General features: G+C 48.1%; 1 protein-coding gene across 1 annotated transcript in view; it reads right to left on the bottom strand.

The window, feature by feature from the left end:
• LOC140386694 (tubulin alpha-4A chain) overlaps positions 1-27172 on the bottom strand; it is a 54509-nt gene that overhangs the window by 10963 nt on the left and 16374 nt on the right. Inside the window, exon 2 of the mRNA XM_072469259.1 lies at positions 5564-5798. Within this exon, the coding sequence (XP_072325360.1) occupies positions 5564-5798 (235 nt within the window). The remainder of the gene's footprint in view (positions 1-5563; positions 5799-27172) is intronic.

Here is a 27172-nt window from a genome sequence, read left to right as displayed (position 1 = left end):
TTTAGATGCTGTGGAGCAGGGATTTTCAGCCTGTGAGAGGCACCTGCTCGCAGTATTTTTCATGTATTACCGGACTGAAATCCATCACAATTCTCACCGAACACACCCCCACCCAACTTTTACTGGACGGACGACTCAAGGACGGTACAGTAAGCCAGATTAGAGCAGCGAGATGGACCCTTCTCTTGCAGGGACGGGACATCACTGTTAAATGGACAAAGACGCACACCTTTTTAGCCGACCACTTACAGTACCCCGGAACCCCCCATGAGTGTGAAATTATCTCTCCACACCACAATACAGGCCCCTTTATTGCTAAAACCCCCCCCCCAGAAAGATAGGTAGTTCAACCCAGAGCCCCCAGCACACAGACACGTGTGAGCCCATAAAGATCTATGTGGATGGATCTTCCACAGTCTTGGATGGGAAGCGCATAACAGGTTGCGGTATCTTTGTCGAGGACGCGCAGGGACGTGCCCTTGAGGAAATATCGTTAAAACTTCCAGGCCACTTAGGCGCGCACCCAGCAGAGCTCGCGGCCATCGCGTATATAGTGGACCACCCAGATTCCTTCCCCAGCCCAGCAGACATATACTCGGACAGCCTCTATGTCTGCAACAGCCTTACGGAATTCCTGCCCCTGTGGAAAGCAAGAGGATTTGTTTCCGCAGACGGGAAACCCCTCCCCTCAGCCCCATTGCTCCGTCATATTTTAGAGAGAGCACAGAACAGGACTTTTGGGATAATCAAAGTTCGCAGTCACCATCGTTCCTCCCCCCCTGGAAATGTAAAAGCCGACGCACTGGCTAAAGCAGGTTCCAGGCATGGATATTTTTGGACGCCCCCCGAAAGCGCACCAGTGAATGCAGTTCAGGTCTCACAGACAAAGATCGAGGATCTAGTGGAGGCCCAGAAGCAGGACAGCAATCTCAGGGAGATTGTAAAAGGACAATATCCAGCACCCTATGAGAGATTTTAAAAATGCACTGACCACACATGACGGTGTGGTGTTAAAAGACACCCTTTATGTGGTTCCTGGACAGGAATCAACTGATTTGTTTATTCCATGATGGTCATGGACATCAGGGAATCGATCCCACTACAGCCCATCTCAAGCAGCTTTGTTGGTGGCCGAATTTAAAGGATGATGTAAATCACTACATCGAGAATTGTCTTATATGTGCCCAGAATAATCCGGACAGATATGCCAAAAAGGCTCAACTCAACCACACCCGACCCGTTAATGGCCCCTGGACTAACCTCCAGATTGATTTTATAGGACCATTGCCCCCTTGCAGGAATGGCTATAAATATGTACTCGTGGTAATTGACACATTTACAAAATGGGTGGAAGCATTCCCAGCCCGCACAAACATGGCAAAAACCACAGCCAAGATTTTGACCCACCACATCTTTACAAGGTGGGGACACCCCCGCAGCATTGAATCAGACCAAGGCTCCCATTTTACGGGACGTGTCATGCAGAACGTCCTCACGATATTTGGCATCACCCAAAAATTCCACATGGCATACCACCCACAGTCGAGTGGTATCGTGGAGCGCATGAATCGGACCCTAAAATCCACCCTCAGAAAAATGGTCCAGCAGAACAACACCACTTGGGACTCAGTCCTCCCTTTTGCGCTGATGTTTTTGCGTAACACAATTTCTACTTCCACAGGTTACACCCCACACACTCTCATGACCGGACGCCCCACGAAAGGCACAGAATTTTTATTAGGTTTGGACTTGACCAGCCCCGAAGTGACGGTCCTCACACACGAGAAAGCAGTACAGCAAATAGTTGAAAATGTTAAAACGGCTCAGCTAGCAGCCACGGTAAAATTGGGCACAAGGAAGAAGCAGAGCAAGGCTTGTTTCGACAAGACAGTGCATGCGACTGAGTATAGTATAGGACATCAAGTGATGCTCTCCGTATATAACCCCCCAGCACATTCCTGTCAGCAAAATACTCGGGTCCGTACTCCATTGCGGACAAAGTAAGCCCTTCCGTATATAAAATAAAGTATCCCAACGGTAAGACTGCGTGGTTCCATATCAACCAGCTGAAGGCATATGGAACACAGTCTAACCACGTCATGCTCGACGCAGCACACCACGCCCCGCCCACAGCCAACGTAACCCTACCATCCCCCAACACATCCAGCCCAGCCACGGACTCGACCTCGACTCCACCCCCGAAATATACACTCCGCCCCGGAACGCCCACAGACTGCAGCAGCAGAGACAGCAACTGTGACTCGGACGATAGCCACAGCACGCCTCCCTACTATCCCCATGCAAAAGGACCCACACCCAGCGATTCCGACTACGATCCGAGTGATCCCTTCATGATCACTTTCCTAAATAAACCCCACCACCGACCACCGAACTACCATGACGACCCCGATTCTGTCCCCACACAGCTAGACACCAACTATTGACACCGAGATAACTCGTTCTGACTCGTCCACAACGACAAGAGCAACCCCACCTCACACCATGCAGCCCTTTCAGCCCCGATACACTCAAGAGTTTGGCACCCGGGAGAAGAGGACGACCTTGGGTCTGACTCCCAAACCGAGAACCCCTTTGCGACCCTGTTCGCAACTGAGAACTGAGGTGTCCAGGTGATGTTTTAAAGGAACCGCTTGGGAGAAGTGGTGTCCTTTCTGATGGAACCTGCAGCATGTTTTATGTTGTTTGTAGCGTTTTGTTAAATGTTGTTTGTCAGACAAAAATGTTTTTTTACGACCCCACGCCTTTTCAGCAGAAACCTCTGTGAACTTGCCCACAGAGACTCACTGTTGCCAGACACTAGTTCAGCGGAACTTGCTTGTCTGCAGACCTTTTAAGGTACCAGACGCCCGTTCATAACTGCCCTTCTGGTTCGAAGGAAAGAACCACTACGGCAGCCCCACCACGTTGACTACATTTCTTGCCCGTTCTTGTCGGTTGCTCAGGCAGTGGAGAAACGGCTTGGGACCCGCCCTGCCTGGGAACCCCCCCTCTGGTCAGCTACGCTCGGGTAGGGGAGACACGGCATTGGTAGCCATCCCTACCCGGGGACTCCATCCAACCCTTACCCGTCGCGGCCCATACGCACCTCATTTTGGACATTTTAGTTCAAAAAGTTGTGTTTTCTTTCGGGTAACCCTTAGGTTGCCAACCACATGCTATTTACATCCTGAAACATTTGGATGGTAAACCGCATGGTCTGCGAGACGGCTCGCACGGGTTCATTATTTGGAAGTGTGTCTTGTCCTAAAATTCGGTTTTTGAAAAAAAATGAGGGAGTCACACATAGTGACCAATTATAAAGGAAGTAATTGGCACTAAAGGACAGACAGACTATCGTACAAGATGTTAAACCAAGATAGTTACAGACACTATGCTTGTTTCCACAGAACTCCAGAAGCTCCAGGACCGGAGAAGAGAAGAAAAGAAGAAGAACCATGAGGACATCCTCCGGATGGCTTATCTTTATGGACATTTGGTTGCGAGTGAACGCAAACCCCATGACCTCAAGCCCCCCAGCCGTTAATGTTTCACTTCCCCACAGTACCCAGAGCCCAGTCACCAGCAACACCGCACCATCTTGGTGTGCCAGCTTTATAACCTGGTACTCTCCGTCCTATGTAATAGAAACCTTACTGGTATTGGCGATACTCTGCTGCATCGTGCAGACTATGCGTCTACGGAAATGGAGGAGAGCCTACCGCGCTCGCACCCCGGTATATAGGATCAGATCCCCTATTTTCGGATACGACCAGACCCCCGACCCCCGCGATCTATAATAAAGAGCATTCACTTGCGTTTTATTGTAAATAAAGAAATGTTCAGAATATTCATGAGCAAATTGTACGATCCTGAGCTTGACTGCCAAGCCAGGAAGACTGATGTATAAACAGCTATGATTTTGTTCTATGGTTGAGGAAGTTAGAATAATGAAATGTTTAAGTGAGTGTAGTGTATTAAGAATAGTTAGAGGTTCCCAGTTTATTGTTTTGTAATGCATGTCCCTGTTTGACATAGCTCCCCTTAGAATTGTCAGTTAACATTTTTTTGCCTAGTTATGGTCAGTGTAGAGGCCATGAAAGAAGTGCCCCCCCAGGTCAGGGAATGGAAAGCAACATAGTTATGTGATCCTTCACGCTTCGCGTTAGGATCACAAGGAGGGGTTGTAGCCACCTAAATTGGCCAACTCCCGATTCAAAATGGCGAACAGCAAAGGCTGATGGGAAAGTCAGCCAACAAGACAAAAATCAGCAGCTGCAGGTTTGCTGTGTATTTACCTCTGGAAAGGCCAGACAACATCGATACCAGCGGCCATCAGCATAACAAAGTACCAGCCATCTGCATACTGATGAGCAATCCCCGGGAACAATAAGTAACATTTTGGACACACAAAGCAAAGCCAGACTCCTCGGCGCCAGCAGGAGCCAACACAAAGGAGGTGAACGAGCACCTCAAGACCGCCCATCGATCAGGGAACCGCTCCAGTATTGGAGAAAATCGAACCAAGCGATTGGGACAAAGTCCAATCACTTGGGACCAGGTACAGGGTCCGCCCCGAAAGGCGGGAAGCCCCTGGGGACTATAAGAGTTGAGTCCCAAGTTCAAATCACTCTCTGATTCCTGCCCATGTCACCCAGCAACACGAACCAACATTGACCGTGACCGGTGCAGTGACTCCAGTGATCACCGAAACCCATAAGTCTTAACTCAACGCTCGCTACGAGAGAGGCGCTCCTAGCTACCAATCCGTACCAACTTCGAATCCCGCAGGCTCAGAACCCGAACAAAAGGCCATTTGTTCCCCTGACCTGGTGGGCCAGTCCAAAGTTAAGTATAGGCCTGTTAGTTGGAGAAGTAGCTTAGACGTAGAATTTGTGCATGAGTAGTAATTACTGTGTCTAATAAATGTGCTTTGATTTAAATCTTACTAATCGGTGTATTGGGTTATTGATCATTACTCGGACTTGAACCTCGTGGCGGAATCATAAAGATACCTGCCGACTCGAGAGCAAAGGTGATAAAACAGAGCAATTGAACTAAGGCAAAGTTAGCAACAACGGTAGCACAAGTGGATAGCACTGTGCCTTCACAGCGCCAGGGTCCCAGGTTCGATTCCCGGCTTGGGTCACTGTCTGTGCGGAGTTTGCACGTTCTCCCCGTGTGTGCGTGGGTTTCCTCCGGGTGCTCCGGTTTCCTCCCACAGTCCAAAGACGTGCAGGTTAGGTGGATTGGCCATGATAAATTGCCCTTGGTGACCAAAAAATGTTAGGAGGGGTTATTGGGTTACGGGGATCGGGTGGAAGTGAGGGCTTAAGTGGGTCGGTGCAGACTCGATGGGCCGAATAGCCTCCATCTGCACTGTATGTTCTCGTGGTTGTGTTACACTGAGATGTAATAATTAACCCTTTACTTGTCTACATATATACATATCACTCCTAAATGAATGGTTCAAGCACGATAGCGACATAGATCAAGATGCAGTTTGGACATCCAGAAAGGAAACACAAGGATCAACAAAACTCAAAATCAGCCACCATATACAAACCAATGACAGTGGGTTCCAGATCCACAAACACAGCCCGGGGTACATATTTGTTAAATGCCGTATGGCTGAAGAACGTAGTATTGGAGTCATCCTTTGTACGGGACTTCTCCTCTCTCGCCTTCTCCTCTGTCATCTGCCCATCAGGCTGGATGTCATGTTCCAGGCAGTACAGCTCCCAGCAGGCATTGCCCATCTGGACACCGGCTTGGCCAACATGGATGGAGATACACTCGCGCTGTAGAACAAAGAAACACAATGCCTCAGTTACAAATCACAATACGGGGTAGCAAGAACAATATTGCCCCCAAAGTCATGTCAAAACATTTTTTGAATTACTAGGGCCTCGCAGCGCTGAGGACCCGGGTTCGATCCCGGCCCCGGGTCACTGTCCATGTGGAGTTTGCACATTCTGCCCATGTCTGTGTGGGTTTTGCCCCCACAACCCAAAGATGTGCAGGGTAAGTGGATTACAAACAAAGAACAAAGAAATGTACAGCACAGGAACAGGCCCTTCGGCCCTCCAAGCCCGCGCCGACCATACTGCCCGACTAAACTACAATCTTCTACACTTCCTGGGTCCGTATCCTTCTATTCCCATCCTATTCATATATTTGTCAAGATGCCCCTTAAATGTCCCTATCGTCCCTGCTTCCACTACCTCCTCCGGTAGCGAGTTCCAGGCACCCACTACCCTCTGCGTAAAAAACTTGCCTCGTACATCTACTCTAAACCTTGCCCCTCTCACCTTAAACCTATGCCCCCTAGTAATTGACCCCTCTACCCTGGGGAAAAGCCTCTGACTATCCACTCTGTCTATGCCCCTCATAATTTTGTAGACCTCTATCAGGTCGCCCCTCAACCTCCTTCGTTCCAGAGAGAACAAACCGAGTTTATTCAATCGCTCCTCATAGCTTATGCCCTCCATACCAGGCAACATTCTGGTAAATCTCTTCTGCACCCTCTCTAAAGCCTCCACATCCTTCTGGTAGTGTGGCGACCAGAATTGAACACTATACTCCAAGTGTGGCCTAACTAAGGTTCTATACAGCTGCAACATGACTTGCCAATTCTTATACTCAATGCCCCGTCCAATGAAGGCAAGCATGCCGTATGCCTTCTTGACTACCTTCTCCACCTGTGTTGCCCCTTTCAATGACCTGTGGACCTGTACTCCTAGATCTCTTTGACTTTCAATACTCTTGAGGGTTCTACCATTTACTGTATATTCCCTACCTGCATTAGCCCTTCCAAAATGCATTACCTCACATTTGTCCGGATTAAACTCCATCTGCCATCTCTCCGCCCAAGTCTCCAGACAATCTAAATCCTGCTGTATCCTCAGACAGTCCTCATCGCTATCCGCAATTCCACCAACCTTTGTGTCGTCTGCAAACTTACTAATCAGACCAGTTACATTTTCCTCCAAATCATTTATATATACTACAAACAGCAAAGGTCCCAGCACTGATCCCTGTGGAACACCACTGGTCACAGCCCTCCAATTAGAAAAGCATCCCTCCATTGCTACCCTCTGCCTTCTATGGCCTAGCCAGTTCTGAATCCACCTTGCCAGCTCACCCCTGATCCCGTGTGACTTCACCTTTTGTACTAGTCTACCATGAGGGACCTTGTCAAAGGCCTTACTGAAGTCCATGTAGACAACATCCACTGCCCTACCTGCATCAATCATCTTAGTGACCTCCTCGAAAAACTCTATCAAGTTAGTGAGACACGACCTCCCCTTCACAAAACCGTGCTGCCTCTCACTAATACGTCCATTTGCTTCCAAATGGGAGTAGATCCTGTCTCGAAGAATTCTCTCCAGTAATTTCCCTACCACTGAAGTAAGGCTCACCGGCCTGTAGTTCCCGGGATTATCCTTGCTACCCTTCTTAAACAGAGGAACAACATTGGCTATTCTCCAGTCCTCCGGGACATCCCCTGAAGACAGCGAGGATCCAAAGATTTCTGTCAAGGCCTCAGCAATTTCCTCTCCAGCCTCCTTCAGTATTCTGGGGTAGATCCCATCAGGCCCTGGGGACTTATCTACCTTAATATTTTTTAAGACACCCAACACCTCGTCTTTTTGGATCACAATGTGACCCAGGCTATCTACACCCCCTTCTCCAGACTCAACATCTACCAATTCCTTCTCTTTGGTGAATACTGATGCAAAGTATTCATTTAGTACCTCGCCCATTTCCTCTGGCTCCACACATAGATTCCCTTGCCTATCCTTCAGTGGGCCAACCCTTTCCCTGGCTACCCTCTTGCTTTTTATGTACGTGTAAAAAGCCTTGGGATTTTCCTTAACCCTATTTGCCAATGACTTTTCATGACCCCTTCTAGCCCTCCTGACTCCTTGCTTAAGTTCCTTCCTACTTTCCTTATATGCCACACAGGCTTCGTCTGTTCCCAGCCTTTTAGCCCTGACAAATGCCTCCTTTTTCTTTTTGACGAGGCCTACAATATCACTCGTCATCCAAGGTTCCCGAAAATTGCCGTATTTATCTTTCTTCCTCACAGGAACATGCCTGTCCTGTATTCCCTTCAACTGACACTTGAAAGCCTCCCACATGTCAGATGTTGATTTGCCCTCAAACATCCGCCCCCAATCTATGTTCTTCAGTTCCCACCTAATATTGTCATAATTAGCCTTCCCCCAATTTAGCACATTCATCCTCGGACCACTCTTATCCTTGTCCACCAGTACTTTAAAACTTACTGAATTGTGGTCACTGTTACCGAAATGCTCCCCTACTGAAACATCTACCACCTGGCCGGGCTCATTCCCCAATACCAGGTCCAGTACCGCCCCTTCCCTAGTTGGCCACACTAAATTGCCCCTTAATTGGCAAATAAAGAATTGACTATAAATTTATTAAAAAAGGGAAATAAAACATGTTGGTGCGAGATTGTTGTCCTATATAGGTCAGTCTGGGTTAATTAAATTTTTAAAAAGGAATGATAGACTACTACCACCCACTGCCACTTAATCTCTCTATTTTCCTTAGAGAATTGTAGAATCCCTACAGTGCAGAAGGAAGCCATTCGGCCCATTGAGTCTGCACCGACCCTCTGAGAGAGCACCCTACCCAGGCCCACTCCCCCCACCCTATCCCCGTAACCCCACCTAACCTTTGGACACTAAGGGGCAACTTAGCACGGCCAGTCCACCTAACCTGCACATCTTTGGACTTAAATTACAACTAATCCTAACTCCTCCCTTTTCCGTGCTGACCTCTGGCCTCCCACAACAACTGATGCTGCCGGAGGGACAGGGCACAGCCCGATCCCATCGGGACGAATCAATAAATGCCTCCACTTATGGGAGAAAAGGTCATGAATACTTTATGGATGAGGTGTCCATCCAAGCTCTGAACAGTTTTAAACATCTTTCAATGTACTATTTGGAGCTAAACGCATAGGCCTTGAGAAAAAACAAAATTTGAAAGCAATGGAAACATGATGCAACTCAACTAAGTTAAAAATACTCTGCTTGATAGCCAGTTATACACAGTGCACTTATATTGAGAAAAAACACTGTCTTTCCAACTTCTGCTGTCATTTCTACAGAAATGGTCAACGGGTCATAGGTTCAGCTATGCAGTTCCCCTGATTTTAAATGTCTCTTCATTGAATTCATATCCCTCTCATCTCCTACCCGTCTCTAACGTCTTGCAGACCTCAAGAGGTCTCGGCGTTCCTCCGATTCTGGCTCTTGCACATTCCCACTCCAACCCTTTCAAGACTCTACTTAGACCCTGAACAAACATTTAGCCACCTGCCCTAATATTCTTTCTTTGCCTCGGTGTCAGTTTGTACCTTTGGTGGGTGTTCGGAGCTCTTACTTCATTGGAAAAAGGTGCTAAATCAATGCAAGATATATAGTCCAGGCTGACACTTCAGCGCATTCCTAAGGGCCTGCTGCATTTCTAAAGCTACTTACTGTCCCTTTGCTAAAACATGATATCCGACCCAACCAGTCCAAGTGGACCTAAAAGATCTAGTGACGCCATTTGAAGAACAGCGGAATTTTCCTATAGTTCTGGTGGAACATTATCTCAACTAGATCAGCCATGATCTTATTAAATGGAGCAGACTCGATGGGCTGAATGGCCTCCTGTTGTTCCTATTTCTCATGATCCAACTGTACCAGCACCACAAATTAAATGGTTTTAAATCTTGTGTAGGACCTTCCTGTTCACAAATTGGCTATGTAAAGATCTTGTCCTATTAAAACTGTAAGGAAAGCATAGTTCGCTTCAGGGGTGATTCCACTTCCAATAGGTGTCCTTGGTATGAAAATAAACTTTATTCTTAACACATGATTAAACTACATTAACATCACCAAAATAGCTTAGTTAAACAATTCTTAACAATAAAATGAAACACCTTAATTTCTAACTTATATCTTTCCTACCTCCAATTAAGCAAATTCTATCACTGGTCAAAGGCTACTTATGAATAAAGTTAGCAAATACTTGCTATCCCCTGGGCATAGATTTCTTGGAAGGACTGCTTGGAGGGAGAAATCCTTTTAGACTCCAGCTGCAAGTCTTCTTGTCTTTGGGAGACGACCGCTGAACCAGACATCCTTTGGCAAAAGCTCCTGCTCAGCTTAAAGCTCCTAGCAAAACTAAAAGTCAACCAGCCTTCTACAAACCTGACTTCTCCCATTAATTACATCACCTTTATCCCACTCAGACCCCCTGACCTGCTTACCCAAGTCTAAACACATCTCAAATGATCTACTCGCCAGGGAATCTTCTTTCTATTATTAACAGTCCATTAAACCTCTCATTGTAAACACATAGATGGTTGGAATAAATGAAGATCTCACTTTTACAACACCTTAATTGCCCCTTTTGAAGCCACAGAGCCTGAATGTATGTTAAACCAGGATTTAAAAAAATACTGCAACAGATGCATATACTACAATCTATATAATACTTTCCTATATTCATATCTCCCCCCTTAAAAAAAGTACCTCCAATATGAAAAGATAACTTCATTTTCCAAAGCCGTTTAACTTTAAATACTACTCATTACTAAACACCACTAATACTCTATAAGATACATATCTTATTGTATTTAGGAATGCAAATTTAAACATTTGGGGAGTCCAATTCAGCCTTTCTTTTCCAACCTTGCTATCATGTTAATGAGAGCCAGTTGACTCTGGGTTAGAAAGTTGGGGGTTTAAGACCCGGTCCGAGGACGCTAGCATGTGACCCAGGCTGACAGTTCCAGAGCAGTACTGTAGCGCTACACTGTCAAATATACTGCCTCTTGGATGAGATGTTAACAGAGACACTGCTCTGAATGTTAAAGGTTCCATGGCACTATCTTGAAAAAGGGCAGGGGAGCTCTAACCGGTGTCCTGGCCTGTACTAATCCCTCAATCAACATCACTAAAACAGAAAGAAGAAAGATTCTTGGGACACACAACACAGTTTTATATTCAGCCAAAGATATTCAGAATTGGAACTGCATGAAGTGTTAAACATGGCTACTTCATTATTCCCTTCCAACTGACTTCCTCTGCTGATCCATCAAATGGACAAAATGCACAATGCAATTTTCAATACACTACAAGTGTTGATGACTGAAAGGCTGGAGAAGTGATTGAATCCAGAATTGTAGACATAGTTTTATGAGAAAGCTTGAGGGGAGGGGACGTCCTGGATTATGCAGAGGAAGAGTGAAGCTGAAACCTTTCTCAACTTTCTGAGCACGATGTTAATCAATGTTCTTAGAAAAGAGAGACTTGCATTTAAAATAGTGTTTCTCTGGTTGGCAATCAGTAGCTAGTGGTGTCCCTCAGGGATCAGTATTGGGCCCACAATTGTTCACAATTTACATAGATGATTTGGAGTTGGGGACCAAGTGTCCAAGTTTGCAGACGACACAAAGATGAGTGGTAAAGCAAAAAGTGCAGAGGATACTGGAAGTTTGCAGAGGGATTTGGATAGTTTAAGTGAATGGGCTAGGGTCTGACAGATGGAATGCAATGTTGACAAATGTGAGGTTATCCATTTTGGTAGGAATAACAGCAAAAGGGATTATTATTTAAATGATAAAATATTAAAACATGCCGCTGTGCAGAGGGACCTGGGTGTGCTAGTGCATGAGTCGCAAAAAGTTGGTTTACAGGTGCAGCAGGTGATTAAGAAGGCGAATGGAGTTTTGTCCTTCATTGCTAGAGGGATGGAGTTTAAGACTAGGGATGTTATGCTGCAATTGTATAAGGTGTTAGTGAGGCCACACCTGGAGTATTGTGTTCAGTTTTGGTCTCCTTACCTGAGAAAGGACGTACTGACGCTGGAGGGTGTGCAGAGGAGATTCACTAGGTTAATCCCAGAGCTGAAGGGGTTGGATTACGAGGAGAGGTTGAGTAGACTGGGACAGTACTCGTTGGAATTTAGAAGGATGCGGGGGGGGAATCTTCGAGAAACATATGGGGCAGGATTCTCTGAAATGGAGGCAGAGTGCCGCACCGTCGTGAACGCCGGCGTGTTTCACGACGGCGCAAACCGGGCGCGGGCACTACCAATTCTGGCCAGCACGGCGCTGGAGCGGTTCATGCCGTTCCAGACTCCCTTCCTGGTGCCAACTGGGCGCCGCGCCAACCCGCGCATGCATGGGGGACTTCCTCAACGTGCCGGCCCCACGCAACATGGCGTGGGGGTTCAGGGGCCGGCCGCGTAATAAAATAGGGCCGGGGCTGCAGAAGCCGGCCCGCCGATCGGTGGGCCCCGATCGCGGGCCAGACCTCATCGGAGCCCCCCCCCGCCCCCGGTGAAGAAGCCCCCTCCCCCCCCCCTCCCCACAGGCCGCCCCCCTGACCCTACGTGCAGAGTTCCCGCCGGCTGCGAGCAGGGACTCTGCCGTTTCCAGACAGCCGCTCGGCCCATCAAGGCCGGAGAATCGGCGGCCCGGCCAGCAGCCCACGACACGCCAAACGCGCCGGCGCAAGTGGCGCCGATTCTCCGCTCCTCGGAGAATCGCGTGCCGGCATCGAGGCGGCGTGGCGCGGTTGCGGCGATTCTTGGAGAATCCCGCACATGGTCTATGGGGATCTGGGGTTATGGGGAGAAGGCAGGAGATTGCGGATGAGAAAATATCAGCCATGATTGAATGGCAGAGCAGACTCAATGGGCCGAGTGGCCTAATTCTGCTCCTATGTCTGATGGTCTTATAAAATTATAAAGGGAATAGATAGGATAGATGCGGGGAGGTTGTTTCCACTAGTGGGTGAAAGCAGAACTAGGGGGCATAGCTCAAAATAAGGAGAAGTAGATTTAGGACTGAGTTTAGGAGTAACTTCTTCACCCAAAGGTTTTTGAATCTATGGAATTCCTTGCCCTAAGGTAGATAGGTTTTTGAAGAATAAAGGGTTATGGTGTTCGGGCCGGAAAGTGGAGCTGAGTCCACAAAAGATCAGCCATGATCTCATTGAATGGTCGAGCAGGCTCGAGGGGCCAGATGGCCTACTCCTGCTCCTAGTTCTTATGTCCTTCACAACTTCAGAATGCCTCACAGCCAATGAAATATTTTCTTGAAGGGTAGTCCCTGTTTTAATTTAGGAAATGTGGCAGCAATGTTTCAGAGTAGGCCCTCACAATAGCAATGTGATCAGTGGCACTGATTCAAATGGGCAGCACGGTAGCATGGTGGTTAGCACAATTGCTTCACAGCTCCAGGGTCCCAGGTTCGATTCCCGGCTTGGGTCACTGTCTGTGCGGAGTCTGCACGTTCTCCCCGTGTGTGCGTGGGTTTCCTCCGGGCGCTCCGGTTTTCTCCCACAGTCCAAAGATGTGCAGGTTAGGTGGATTGGCCATGATAAATTACCCTTAGTGACCAAAATCGCCCTTAGTGCTGTGTGGGGTTACTGGGTTATGGGGATAGGGTGGAGGTGTTGACCTTGGGTAGAGTGCTCTTTCCAAGAGCCGGTGCAGACTCGATGGACCGAATGGCCTCCTTCTGCACTGTAAATTCTATGAAAAAAAATATTGGCCAGGACACTGGGGGGAACTAATGTGGTCCCTTTCAAAGTCATACCACCTGAGGTAAGTCTCATGTGAAAGGCAGCTCTTCAACACTGGAAGCTTCAGTCTAGACTATATATTCTGGAGTACGACCTGGGCCGAAGACTAGAGCTAAGAGGACTAGACATCCATCGAGCCATGGCTCGATTTAACAGTTATCCCTGCACTGCACAACTCATTTGCATGTTAGGCAAAGTGATGCGGTGTATTCCAAACCTGTCTGGTAAGAGTCCACTGGGGAGGGAGGCTTAGAGAGTTTTGGTGGGCGAGAGAGTGGGTGTTAGCACACCGTAACAAACCACAGACTCCACTTGTCTTCAGGATCACTAGCTATTGAGATGGGATGAATTCATTTCTCACCTCATGACACTCTTGGACAATTCTGAAAGTTTCAAAGCTCTTGAGGTTAGGATATTTGAGAATTTCAAAATGGGTATTTGTTGGGTAAGGGACAAGGCACTTAAAACGTGATTGAGATCCATTTTAATCATTATCTAATAAATTCTAGGGATGGTCCCTGGCAAGGCCAATATTAATTGTCCATCCCAAATTGCTTCTTGAGACATGGTGCAGTAGCCTCGGGTGGACAAAAAGCACAATTCAATTTCTGATACACGACAAGGGGGATGACTAAAAGGCTGGAAAGGGGATTGAAACCCAAACGGGGGGCATAGGACGGGATTATCCGTACCCCACACCCCATGGCATGTTTTGTACCAGTAGAGGCGGCCCGAATCTGCCGCTATCGACGGAGTTTCCTGTTGTTTGCACCCTCCGCCGCTGGGGCGCCACAGCGTGGAGGGGGCTTGACGTCAGTGGGACTGGATGACCCTGCCTGCTGGAACAGGCGGAAAATCCCACCATAGTTTTAGGAGAAGGCTTTGAAGGGAAGGGGATGACCTTGGACTGTATGTAGGAGTAATGAAGTTCATCAATGTCCTTAGAAAAGAGAGACTTGCATTTAAAACAGTCTTTCCCAGCCAAGGGCGGCGTGGTGACGCAGTGGGTCAGCGCTGCTGCCTCGGGGCGCCGAGGATCCGGGTTCAATCCCAGCCCTGGGTCACTCTCCGTGTGGAGTTTGCACATTCTCCCCGGGTCTACGTAGGTCTCAAACATCATAGAATTTACAGTGCCGAAGGAGGCCATTCGACCCATCGAGTCTGCACCGGCCCTTGGAAAGAGCACCCTACCCAAGCCCACACTTCCACCCAATCCCCGTAACCGCACCCAATCTTTTTTGGACACTAAGGGGCAATTTATCATGGCTAATCCACCTAGCTTGCACATCTTTGGACTGTGGGAGGAAACCGGAGCACCCGGAGGAAACCCACGCACACACGGGGAGAACGTGCAGACTCCGCACAGACTGTGACCCAAGCCGGAATCGAACCTGGGACCCTGGCGCTGTGAAGCAACTATGCTACCCACTGTGCTACCATACTGCCCTGAGTTGCACATAGCAAGCCCCTCATGACAGCAATGTGATCAGTGGCACTGGTTGAAGAATTTGCCACCTTCTTGAACCACTGCAGTCCAGGTGATCCAACCGCACCTTAACCGTTTCTGTAACGTTTGGCATCTTGGCAGGCCCAGCAGGCAGCTAAGAGTCGACCACATTACTGTGTATCTGGGAGTTGCTGGGCAAGGATGGCAGATTTCATTCCCCAAAGAGCAAATTTGGTGTTTCTTTTTTTTTTAAATTACGAGAATCAAATGTGTTCAACATTATTGATGAGATTGGCATTTTGGTTGAGGTTTATTAATTGAATTTATAATTCCCCCATGTCCCATCATGGGATTTGAACTCATGTTTCCACAGCATTAGGCCAGCCACCTGGATCACTAAGCCAATAATTTTGCCAATATGACACCATCCTATTCATAACCCAAGAGAGTTGTCAATCCTCGCCTGGAATGATACATCTTACGGCCCTGCAATGAAGCAAAAAGTGAAGTGAAATGTATGGGAATGTGGAACAGAAGGAAAAGGGAGGCATGGTGGTTAGCACTGCTGCCACACTGCGTCAGGGACCCGGGTTCACTTGCAACCGTGGGTGACTTGTCTGTGTGGAGTTTGCACTTTCTCCCCGTGTCTGCATGGGTTACTTCCGGGTGCTCCAGCGCCCTCCCACAGTTCAAAGATGTACGGGTTAGGTGGGGCGCTCTTTCGCAATGTCGGTGGAGACTCGATGGGCAGACTGGCCTCCTTCTGCACCGTAGGGATTCTATGATGCGCCAGTGGTCCAGTGGGCTGGTTTAGCACACTGGGCTAAATTGCTGGCTTTTAAAGCAGACCTAGGCAGGCCAGCAGCACGGTTCAATTCCCGTACCAGCCTCCCCGAACAGGCTGGGGGCTTTTCACGGTAACTTCATTTGAAGCCTACTTGTGACAATAAGCCATTTTCATTTCATTTCATGGTTTGGAAAGAACTTGTAATCATAGAATTTACAGTGCAGAACAAGGCCATTCGGCCCATCAAGTGTGCACCGGCTCTTGGAAAGAGCACCCTACCCAAGGTCAACACCTCCACCCTATCCCCATAACCCAGTAACCCCACCAAACACTAAGGGCAATTTTGGACACTAAGGGCAATTTAGCCTGGCCAATCCACCTAACCTGCACATCTTTGGACTGTGGGAGGAAACCGGAGCACCCGGAGGAAACCCACGCACACACGGGGAGGATGTGCAGACTCCGCATAGACAGTGACCCAAGCCGGAATCGAACCTGGGACCCTGGAGCTGTGAAGCAATTGTGCTATCGACAATGCTACCGTGCTGCCCCGTAAATGATGACCTTGATGTTGAAATTGTGACCAGACCCTTCTGCCACCCGTGAGTCATGTGATCGAAGGGCGGTGATGAAGAGGGAGGGCATAAAATTAAGGCCCCCCCCCCCCCCACCCCCTAATTATCTGTTCGGTCACAGTCTCCAGAAGTTAAAGATTAACCTCCAGGCCACTGCTGTGGGGAAAACCCAAGAGATAAAGAACAAGGATATCAGTTATGAAAAGAACTGGTAATGAGGGGGAAAGGTCATTTGACTGGACGATTTTCGACTGTCAATCTGGTGAAGAAAGATCGGTTTGCTTTGCAATTGGCCCGGCAAGGAGCTGCGCCAAGCTGCTGGGCGGGTCAAGCGATCAGTGGTAGGCGTGTAGGGGAGGGGCAGCTGGTCATGGGATGAATGCTCCTGGAACCTGCCCACCCAGAGTTGGCAGCTGGAGTGCAGTTTCACATAACAGCTTGCACTCCAGCTCCCCAAGGCCCAATACTTTGTTTAACTTTTGGTTAAGGCAATCGGTTTAATGATTAACAGCAGCGCTACTTCATGCGCGGTCAGTTCCACGGGGCATGCGTTGCCCTTTCTGCTAACCTGCTTTAATAAACTGGAAAATTGGGGTGGGGTTAAGATTTCAATAAAACGCGTTAAATAAAGGTCACAAAAGGATTCTGTGCAACACGGGGAAGCAACGTGCAGTCAACAGTTTATATCCTGGTGAGCAAAAGACAGAGCTGCATTTATCCAGTGCCTTTCCTGGCCTCGGGAATCGCAAAACGCTATGCAGCCAATAAGGGACTCAGTCACTGCTGTAATGTCGGAAACTTTACAATTTGTGCACAGGAGGAGCCCACAAACAGCAATGTAATAATGACCAGAAAAACCTGGACTAGGTAAATAAATATCGGTGAGAACGGCCATTCTTTGAAAAGGAACCATGGGACCTCTTCCAAACACCTCAAGAGGGCCTCAATGTCACATCTGTAAACCAGCACCTCCAACAGTGCAGCACTCCCACAGTGACTGCCAATGGGTGAGTTAGCCCAGGAGTGCTCAACGTCCAGAGTAGCTTTTGAAGCCACGACCTTCCAGCTCAAGTATGCTATGCACTGAGCCCCAGCTGACACTCGCACCCCCCACCCCTTGATATTCAGCAGTATTAGTGTAGTCAAATTCCCCATCACATCGAGGGGTGGGGGGAGTCACCACGACCGGAGGCTCCCTGGGGTGGCTGCAAAAGCAAATCAGGAGTTTGGTGATGAGCGACTCATCTCCAGGCTCCACGCTATCACCGCTTGCCTGGGTGAGGGCCGGTCAAACACCCAGAAGGCACCGCAACATCCCAGACAAAGCAGCCCGCTTGATCAGCACCTCGTACACCATATAAAACATGCACTCCCTCAACCACCGACGGACAGTGGCAGCCGTGTGTACCACCTACAGGATGCACTGCAGCAACTCACCAAGGCTCCTTAGACAGCATCTTCCAAACCCACGACCCCTACCACCCAGAAGGGCGAAGGCAGCAGATGAATGGGACACACCACCGCCCGCAGGTTCCCCTCCAAGTCACTCACCATCCGGACTTGCAAATATTGCCACTGGGTCAAAATCCCTGAACTCCCTCCCTAACAGCACAGTGGGTGTACCTACACCACATGGGACTGCGGCATTTCGAGAGGATGGCTCACCACCGCCTTCGCAAGGCCAATTACGGGTGGGCAAATAATGCCCACATCCTGTGAGTTCATTTTAAAAGGACCCACATACTTTTAAAAAAGTTTAAGATCATCAGAACAGTCTGTGGGAGTGAAAATACCGGTTTCTGGAAACCTACTGCACCATTTTGCCGCTGTTTACACCAGAGTTTGCAGTCACATGATCACATGGCGATGCGCCGAAGTCCCTCAATCAGATCGAGGGCTCCCTCCTCCTCCACTCACCTCCCCAACTTCGGAAAAGGGAATTTGATTGCAGTATATGGGAGGGACGGTAGTGCTGGCAGGGTGTAACTATACACGGAGCAGCTGCACCAACAGGTTGAGGATCCTCGTTGGGAAACCTGTTCATCAGCTGCTGCCCACGAGGCAATAAACAAAAATCTCACATGAACTTTGCAGCCTTCCCCTCCCCTCCCCTCCCTTCAGGTCCAAGTCGCTATTTCAAGACTGCAGGACTCCCTATCAAGACGTTCCCTCAACATGATCCAGCTCTGCTGTGTCTGATTTCTCAACCGGGAGGCCAGAAATCGAACTTGCTTATTAAGATCAAGTGCAATTTCTGTTTCCGTGTAATCCCCAATCGCTACAGTCATGACTCGGTTGAGTATTTACCATGGCTCAGTTAGTAGCAGTCTTGTCCGAATCAGAATGCACGATATCCAGGTTGGCGCTCCCAGTGTCAGTACTGCGAGAGGGCTGCACTGTTGAAAGTGCCGTCTTTCTGATGGCAGATTAAACCAAGGCCAACTTGTGACAATAAAGGTTATTTATTTATATGGGTGGCATGGTAGCACAGTGGTTAGCACTGTTGCTTCACAGCGCCAGGGTCCTCTCGGTCCTGGGCTGAGCAGTTGCCATACCAGGCTGTGATGCAGCCAGATAGGATGCTTTCTATGGTGCATCTGTAAAAGTTGGTAAGAGTCAATGTGGACATGCCGAATTTCCTTAGTTTCCTGAGGAAGTATAGGCGCTGTTGTGCTTTCTTGGTGGTAGCGCCGACGTGGGTGGACCAGGACAGATTTTGAGATGTGCACCCCTAGGAATTTGAAACTGTTAACCATCTCCACCTCGGTCCCGTTGATGCTGACAGGGGTGTGTACAGTGCTTCCTGCAATCAATGCCACCGTCAATGCCACAGTGCAGATTACCTGGTCATTATCACACTGCTGTTTGTGGAATTTTGCTGCGCACAAATTGACTCTGGTAGTGGGGGGGCCTTATTCCACCTCCCTCTCTCAGTGCAAGAAGGTAGGGAAGCAACCTATTCCTCTGCCATTATCGGTGAAACTCACTTGAGGAACTCTAGGAGGGCGGGGTCTTGTGACCAGCACAATGAGGAAAGAGATTTCCTCTTAATATGTCCTTCAGAATACATGTACCGCTAAGCGGCGATTTTAAAAATTGAACTTGCATTTATATAGCCCCTTCCATAACCTCAGGATGGCAAACGTTCAATCCCTCTACTATCAACAAATACTGGCCACTGTGTGCACCAACTACAAGCACTTCACAATCGATTGATGAAGTTCTTTTGAAGTACAGTCAGTTTTGCAATGTAGGAAGGAGCCAATTTGCACACAGCAAGATCCCACAAACAGCAGCGTGATGGCGACCAATTAAGCTGCGTTGGTGAAATTGTTTGAGGAATAAACATTGGCCCTTACACGAGGGCGAACTCCCCTGCTTATCCTTAAAGCAGTGACAGTAACCCCTTCATCCCAAAGACGGCATCATTGGGAGTGCGGCATTCCCTCGGTAATGCACTGGGAGAGTGCCGGCCAGATTTTGCGCTCGTTTCTTCCAAGTGTGACTTGAACAGGGGGACAGGGAGTACACTGGGCTGCAATGAATTTTCAATAGGTCACCATTCTGCTGGCTGACAGTAGCTCCATGCGTGAATGATTCACTTGCTAAATTTAATACATGATCCACTCTGTCCACAAGATTGACTGAGACACAGATCATGAAGTCAAGTTTAGTTGAATCAGTTCTGTTAGCATCCAAGTGTTGTTTAATAATGAGGCTCCAATAAGAAGCTTCCCCTCCCTGGGGTATCCATAACAAGGGGCGCAGCATCACAAATTTGGAATTAGGTCAGTTAAGCGTGAAACCAGAAACACTCTCTGCACAGGAATGGGAGTGGGAACCCACAAACCTTTCCCTCTCCTCACCCTCACAAGTAAAACAGCTGGGGTCAACTCACATTTTGTTTTAAGAATACAACTGATATTTTTTTATTGGTTAAGGGTCTTAAAGTAAAGGTAGGTAGATACAGTTAAGGTACGGGTCAGCCATAATCTAATTAAACAGCAGAACCGGCTCGGAGAGTGGATGACTTGGTGTTCCCAAGTACTTTTCAAACTTTGCTTATGGTGTCGCTGGTTAGATCAGCATTTAATGCCCATTCCTAGTTGCTCTTGGGAAGGCGGCGGTGGGCTGCCTTCTTGAACCCCCACAGTCCACGTGGTGGAGGTACACCCACTGTGCTGTTAGGAAGGGAAGTCCAGGATGTGAAGACAGACAGTGAAGGAACGGCCGATTTATTTCCAAGTCAGGGTGGTGAGTGGCTTGGAGGGGATTCCCCAGGTGGTGGGGTTCCCAGGTATCCGTTACCCCCGTCCTTCTAGATGGTAGTGGTCACGGGTTTGGAAGGTGCTGCCTAAGGAACCCTGGTGAGTTTCTGCGTTGCATCTTGTAGATGGTGCACACGGCTGCCACTGCTCGCCGGTGGTGGAGGGTTTGAATGTTTATGGACAGAGTAGGAAACAAGCGGGGCTGCTTTGGCCTGGATGGTGTCGAGCTTCTCGAGTGTTGTTGGAGCTGCACTCATCCAGGCAAGTGGAGAGTATTTTGATTATGCTGCCCATTTTCCCCAAGGCAGTAGGAGGTGTAGATGGAGTCAATGGATGGGAGGCAGGTTCGTGTGATGGACTGGGCTGTGTTCACGACTCTCTGTAGTTTGTTACGGCCTTGGGCTGAGCAGTTGCCATACCAGGCTGTGATGCAGCCAGAAAGGATGCTTTCTATGGAGCATATGTAAAAGCTGGTAAGATTCAGTGTGGACATGCCGAATTTCCTTAGTTTCCTGAGGAAGTATAGGAGCTGTTGTGCTTTCTTGGTGGTAGCGTTGACGTGGGTGGACCAGGACAGATTGTTGGTGATGTGCATCCCTAGGGATTTGAAGCTGTCAACCATCTCCACCTCGGCACCATTGATACAGATAGAGGCGGGATGACACTTCGCTTCCTGAAGTCGATGATCAGCTCCTTAGTTTTGTTGACATTGAGGGTGCGATTGTTGTCATTACACCATGCCACTAGATTCTAATTGGGCTGGCAGCATCCAGAGCCCTTAACTGGATGGTGAGTTTGGAGGCAAGAACGTACTTGGGACCCCAGAGCAAAATCCAACCATACATTTGTAGAGCTAGGTGGTAGCATTTCATTCAACAAATAGCAGAGAATTTACAGTGCAGAAGGAGGACATTCGGCCCATCGAGTCAGCACCGGCTCTTTGAAAGAGCACCCTACCCAATCCCACACCTCCACCCTATCCCCATAACCCAGTTACCCCACCCAACACTAAGGGCAATTTTAGATTGACCAATCCACCTAACCTGCACATCTTTGGACTGTGGGAGGAAACCGGAGCACCCGGAGGAAACCCACGTACACACGGGGAGAACGTACAGACTCCGCACAGACATTGTGACCCAGCGGGGAATTGAATCTGGGACCCTCGAGCTGTGAAGCAATTGTGCTAACCACCATGCTATCGTGCAGCCAGTGATAAACCATTCGTTCCCCATACAAGATACAAGAAGATTAAAAGTGAATTTAGGACAGATAAAAGAGCTTCTTCAACAAACATGAATCAAATCTTTGTAGAAAGTCTTCTTCATGGGGCAAGTAAAATTCTCAAGTTGATCAAAACCCAGTTAGATATTGTGATGCGAGGATCACCCTATGGAGTGAATGGGCCGAATGGCCACTCTCATCTGTATTATCTTGCGACTTAAGTCTTTGAATCGGAAAGGAAATTAGTTTCTAATATTTGTGAAACCTCATTTCCAAATGGCAAGTATCCAAACGCTTGGTGAAGCAGGTTTGCCGAGGAGGAGTGCTCCACTGGGGGATTAACCTCAGCTGGAACCGAGTCAAACCCGCATTTAAAACACCCACTCCTCAAGGCACTGTCAACAAGGTGTCTGCTATTTCCTGGTGTCTTAAACACAGCAGGAGGCCATTCGGTCCATCATATCTATTCTGGCTCTTTGAAAGACCTATCCCATTAGTCCCATTCTCCTGTTCTGTCAATTGCTCGTTTTCAAGTATTTATCCAGTTTCCTTTTGAAAGTTAAAAGATCGCAATATATAGTAGCGGTTTTCTCATGAACCATTTGCAAATCAAGCAACCAACCCCCGCCCACCACCCACCACCATCACTTCTTTTCTCATTTCACATGAAGAAACTCTCTGTACCTCTCACGCTGATACCTATATGGGCTGAAATTTAGTTCTTTTTCTTTCTCCCCGTCATGCTAGAGTACCTTTAAGAAATGGGTGTTTATAAATGGGTGTGTATATAAATATCTGTAGTGAGAGGACCTTTAAGAAATGGGTGTTTACTGCTGCAGTGATGTCAGAGAGTGGGTGGAGCTGAGCTGTCTGTCAGCTTTTTACTTTCGTTTTAGGCTGTTTGCTGCAGGGTGTATTTTAGTTTCGTTTTCAGTGTTGGAGCTGAAGCCAGACCAAGCAGGTGTACTGCTGTTCACTCTGCCATCAAAAGACTATCTCTTGGGGCAGCACGGTACTGAGGTCCCAGGTTCGATCCCGGCTCTGGGTCACTGTCCGTGTGGAGTTTGCACATTGTCCCCGTGTTCGCGTGGGTTTCGCTCCCGCAACCCAAAAGGTGTGCGGGGAGGTGAATTGGCCACGCTAAATTACCCCTTAATTGGAAAAAAATAATTGGATATTCTAAATTTAAAAACAAAAAGACTATCTCTTGATCATTTGGTGAATTCAGAATTATAAATGTTTTCAGTAGTGACTTTAACCTGACGTGCTTCTGATAAAGGTTTTTGTTTTTAAGTCGTATGGATGTTAAAATCAGAGTCCCGTCAATTCCAGCCTCTTGAGGAACCCCCAAGTCCTTCACTCCAACATTGGCGGCTGTACTTCAGCGACCTGGCCCCCGCGAGCTCTGGAATCCCCTCCCAAAATCTCCCCGGCTCTCTCTGCTTCCTTGAGCCACTCCTCAAAACTCCTACTTTCTCTCACCCAAGCTTTCGGTCACCTATCCTCATGTTGCCTCCCTCGGCTGAGTAACGCTGGCTGTGAAGTTATACTGTTGAAAAGGGCACTATATAAATGCATGTTGTTGTTGACGGTAAAACCATCTGAAATGAAGCTACCCCAGAGTTTCCGATCTCGCACTGACTCCTGGAATTTTCAAGAACGAAGACTTGGCCCTGCCTGTCTAACCAGTGGAGCTATTGGAAAAGGACTGATCTGCCCAAAAACACTGACGCATTTCAGACTTTGAAATACCTCCTTTGTAATTGGCAAAGAAAGACAGCAAGTAAATACCATTAGCCCAATTCGGGTGCACAAAAACCACTAAGAGCTGGCAGACAGGAACAAAAAAATGAAAGAGGCTAATGGATTGCTAACCGACATCTCAAGGGAGTTTGGGACATAAATGGGGAGGAAGTGATGATAGAGTTACGCAAGACCCTAGTTGCGCCACATCTGGAGTAACTGTGTTCAGTTCTGAGCACCTCACCTCAAGAAGTGGGGAGAGATTCACCAGGACGACGCTGGGAGTGTAAGGGTTGAATTACCAGAACGGGCAGCACAGTGGTTAGCACTGCTGCCTACGGCACGGAGGACCCGGGTTCGAATCCCGGCCCTGGGTCACTGTCCGTGTGGAGTTTGCACATTCTCACGGTGTCTGCATGGGTTTCAACCCCACAACCCAAAGATGTGCAGGGGAGGTGGATTGGCCACGTTAAATTTCCCCTTAATTGGAAAAAATTAATTAGGTACTCTAAATTTATAAAAACAAAGAAACATTTTTTTTATTAGGACAAGGCAGATGTATGTTTGAGTGTAGAAGATTAAGGGGTGGTCTAATTGAGGTGTTTCTGCTGATAATTAAAGAAAGAGGTGATAGGATCAGGAGAGAGAGAGAGAGAGAAAATCAAATGTCCTCCAGTTTAGTTTTATTCCACCCCAACCCCTCCTTGCTCAACGTCAGCACACTCTGCAAAACAAGATTCTGTACAGAGATATATTTAGGCCGTCTTCCCTGCCCACAATGGTTTCCATGCCAACCTGTCAGTCCTCAAGGTTTCCTGTGAGTCAGGCTGTTAAAACAAAAATGTTCGACGTCACACATCGAGGGGCAGAGCAGAGAGCCCGGGAAGCATTTTGGGATTGATAGATGCGGTGGCGGAGGATCTTTTTACTGGACAGGTGAATTAAGAAGGGCTGAGGTGGCCTTCATCTGCCCCGTGCGGCCCGAAGAGGCGGCGGAAGCCGATTCAATAGGAACTTTCAAAAGAGAATTGGATAAACACTTGAAAATGAGAAAGAGGTTGCAGGGAGTGAAAGTGCAAGGGGGAATGAACGGCACCGCCGGAAGGTCCAGCATGGCCATAACGGGCCGAATGGTTATCCCTTCACTGCATCATTCAATGATTCTCAGTATCTTGTGAAATAAATCACTACCAGGACCTCTTGGGTCTTCGAGAACGGGCCCAACAATGGTATGAAAAATCAATGCGACAGGCATCTTGCCCAGATGTGGTGAGCACCCCTCCAGCACATACATACTGATGGACAGATCAAGGACCAATCAACACACACACACCACAGCCAATCACAGGCAAGAGCATACACAGTACAAAACAGGGAGCACGACACTTCCTGAGGATTCCAGCAGGAGACAGCTCAGGGCACAGAGCTCATAGCAAGCCACTCAGACATCCACCATGTGCTGAGTGCCACTACAAGATAGTATTAGGAATAGGCCCACAGATTCTAGGGTTATGATCGAACCTCAGTAACCACTGTGTTGGTTTGTCTATGTAGCAGAGTACCCAACACATCACCCCCCACGCAATCTTTGAGAGGACCTCAATAACCGGCACCCAGTCCCCCTGCACAAAACTGGTTGCAGCCTTATTTAAATAACAATTGTTACACCTCACTCAGGAAGTCCAATTTGCACCAATAACTTGCACAATGGGCATGTTGCACTATGGGTTATGGCTAGTGATGGCCGAGGAATTTTCCTTCCATCGCATGGTGACCAGGAATCTGGCCCACTCTTACCACTGGCGTCTGTCGGAAGGATTTGATGGTTACGACTCAACCTAATTGACCACATTATGAACACATCTTCCTTAACCATCAAGTTGACTCTATCCATTGACTCTATCTACCCCTCCCGCTGCCTTGGGAAAGCGGGCAGCATAATCAAAGACCCCTCCCACCCGGCTTACTCACTCTTCCAACTTCTTCCATCGGGCAGGAGATACAAAAGTCTGAGAACACGCACGAACAGACTGAAAACAGCTTCTTCCCCGCTGTTACCAGACTCCTAAACGACCCTCTTATGGACTGACCTGATTAATACTACACTCCTGCAAGCTTCACCCGATGCCGGTGTTATGTAGTTACATTGTGGACCTTGTGTTGCCCTGTTATGTATTTTATTGTCTTCTCATGTACTTAATGATCTGTTTGAGCTGCTCGCAGAAAAATACTTTTCACCGTACCTTGGTACACCTGACAATAAACAAATCCAATCCAAGTCCTCGGGTGGGACCTGAACACAGGGCTTGTGGCTCACAGGCAGAGATGGTGTCCACTGCGTCACAAAACTTCCTTAAGATAATTATTTAAATAAAGATTTTTAAGATGTTACCGTCACTCTTATGTTTCAACAAGTGGTGGGGGTGGTGGTAACGCACCTGCCCATTGATCCCTGGCATGGAACGGGTTACCAAGCTGTACCTCTAGTCCCACAAAACTAAGTACTCTGGTCCAGTGGTATTGCCACTGGACTAATACTCCAGAGACCCAGAGTTATGCTCTGGGGACCCAGGTTCGAATCCCACCACAGCATATAGTGAGATTTAGAACATAGAACATACAGTGCAGTAGGCCATTCGGCCCATCGAGCCTATACCGACCCACTTAAGCCTTCACTTCCACCCTATCCCCGTAACCCAATAACCCCACCTAACCTTTTTGGACTCTAAGGGCAATTTAGCATGGCCAATCTACCTAACCTGCACATCTTTGGACTATGGGAGGAAACCGGAGCACCCGGAGGAAACCCACGCACACACGGGGAGAACGTGCAGACTCCACACAGACAGTGACCCAGTGGGACATCGAACCTGGGACCCTGGCGCTGTGAAGCCACAGTGCTATCCACTTGTGCTACCGTGCTGCCCAATTTGAATTCAATAAAAATCTGGAATTAAAAGCTTAAAAGGTGGCCATAAACCCATTGCGGAAAAACCTCATCTGGTTAACTAATGTCCTTTGGGGAAGGAAAACTGCCGTCCTTGCATTGTCTGGTGTACATGTGACTCCAGACCCACAGCAATGTGGTTGACTCTTAAATGCCCTCAGGGATGGGCAATAAATGTTGGGCCAGCCAGCAACGCCCACATCCAATGGACGAATAAAAAATAAATTAAATTAAATATTGACACAAGACAAACATCGACCCGCTCCCAGCTCAGACTGTTGTGGTCATTCACCATTGTCTAGCTTGCCAGCCATTTAATGGAGGCATAGCCTGAGATCTTGAAAGGCGCTATATAAATGCAGATTAATTCCTTCTTCTCTCAGTTAAATTAACGAGTAATAACTCACGGGATTCAGCTGAAGAGACAGGATTACTGATCACAGATATACAATGATAATCTCTTCATTGGAATAAAGCTGTTTGCAACCTCCAGAGGCTACGCTTCTTAAAAGAACAAACAATCATAAATTGAACCGCAGAGGTTCGTTCGAACAGTGGAGGGGCAGGA

Source organism: Scyliorhinus torazame, chromosome 2 (assembly GCF_047496885.1).
Source record: "Scyliorhinus torazame isolate Kashiwa2021f chromosome 2, sScyTor2.1, whole genome shotgun sequence".
NCBI classification, from domain to species: Eukaryota; Metazoa; Chordata; class Chondrichthyes; order Carcharhiniformes; family Scyliorhinidae; genus Scyliorhinus; species Scyliorhinus torazame.
This window is presented reverse-complemented; position numbering and strand designations above follow the sequence as displayed.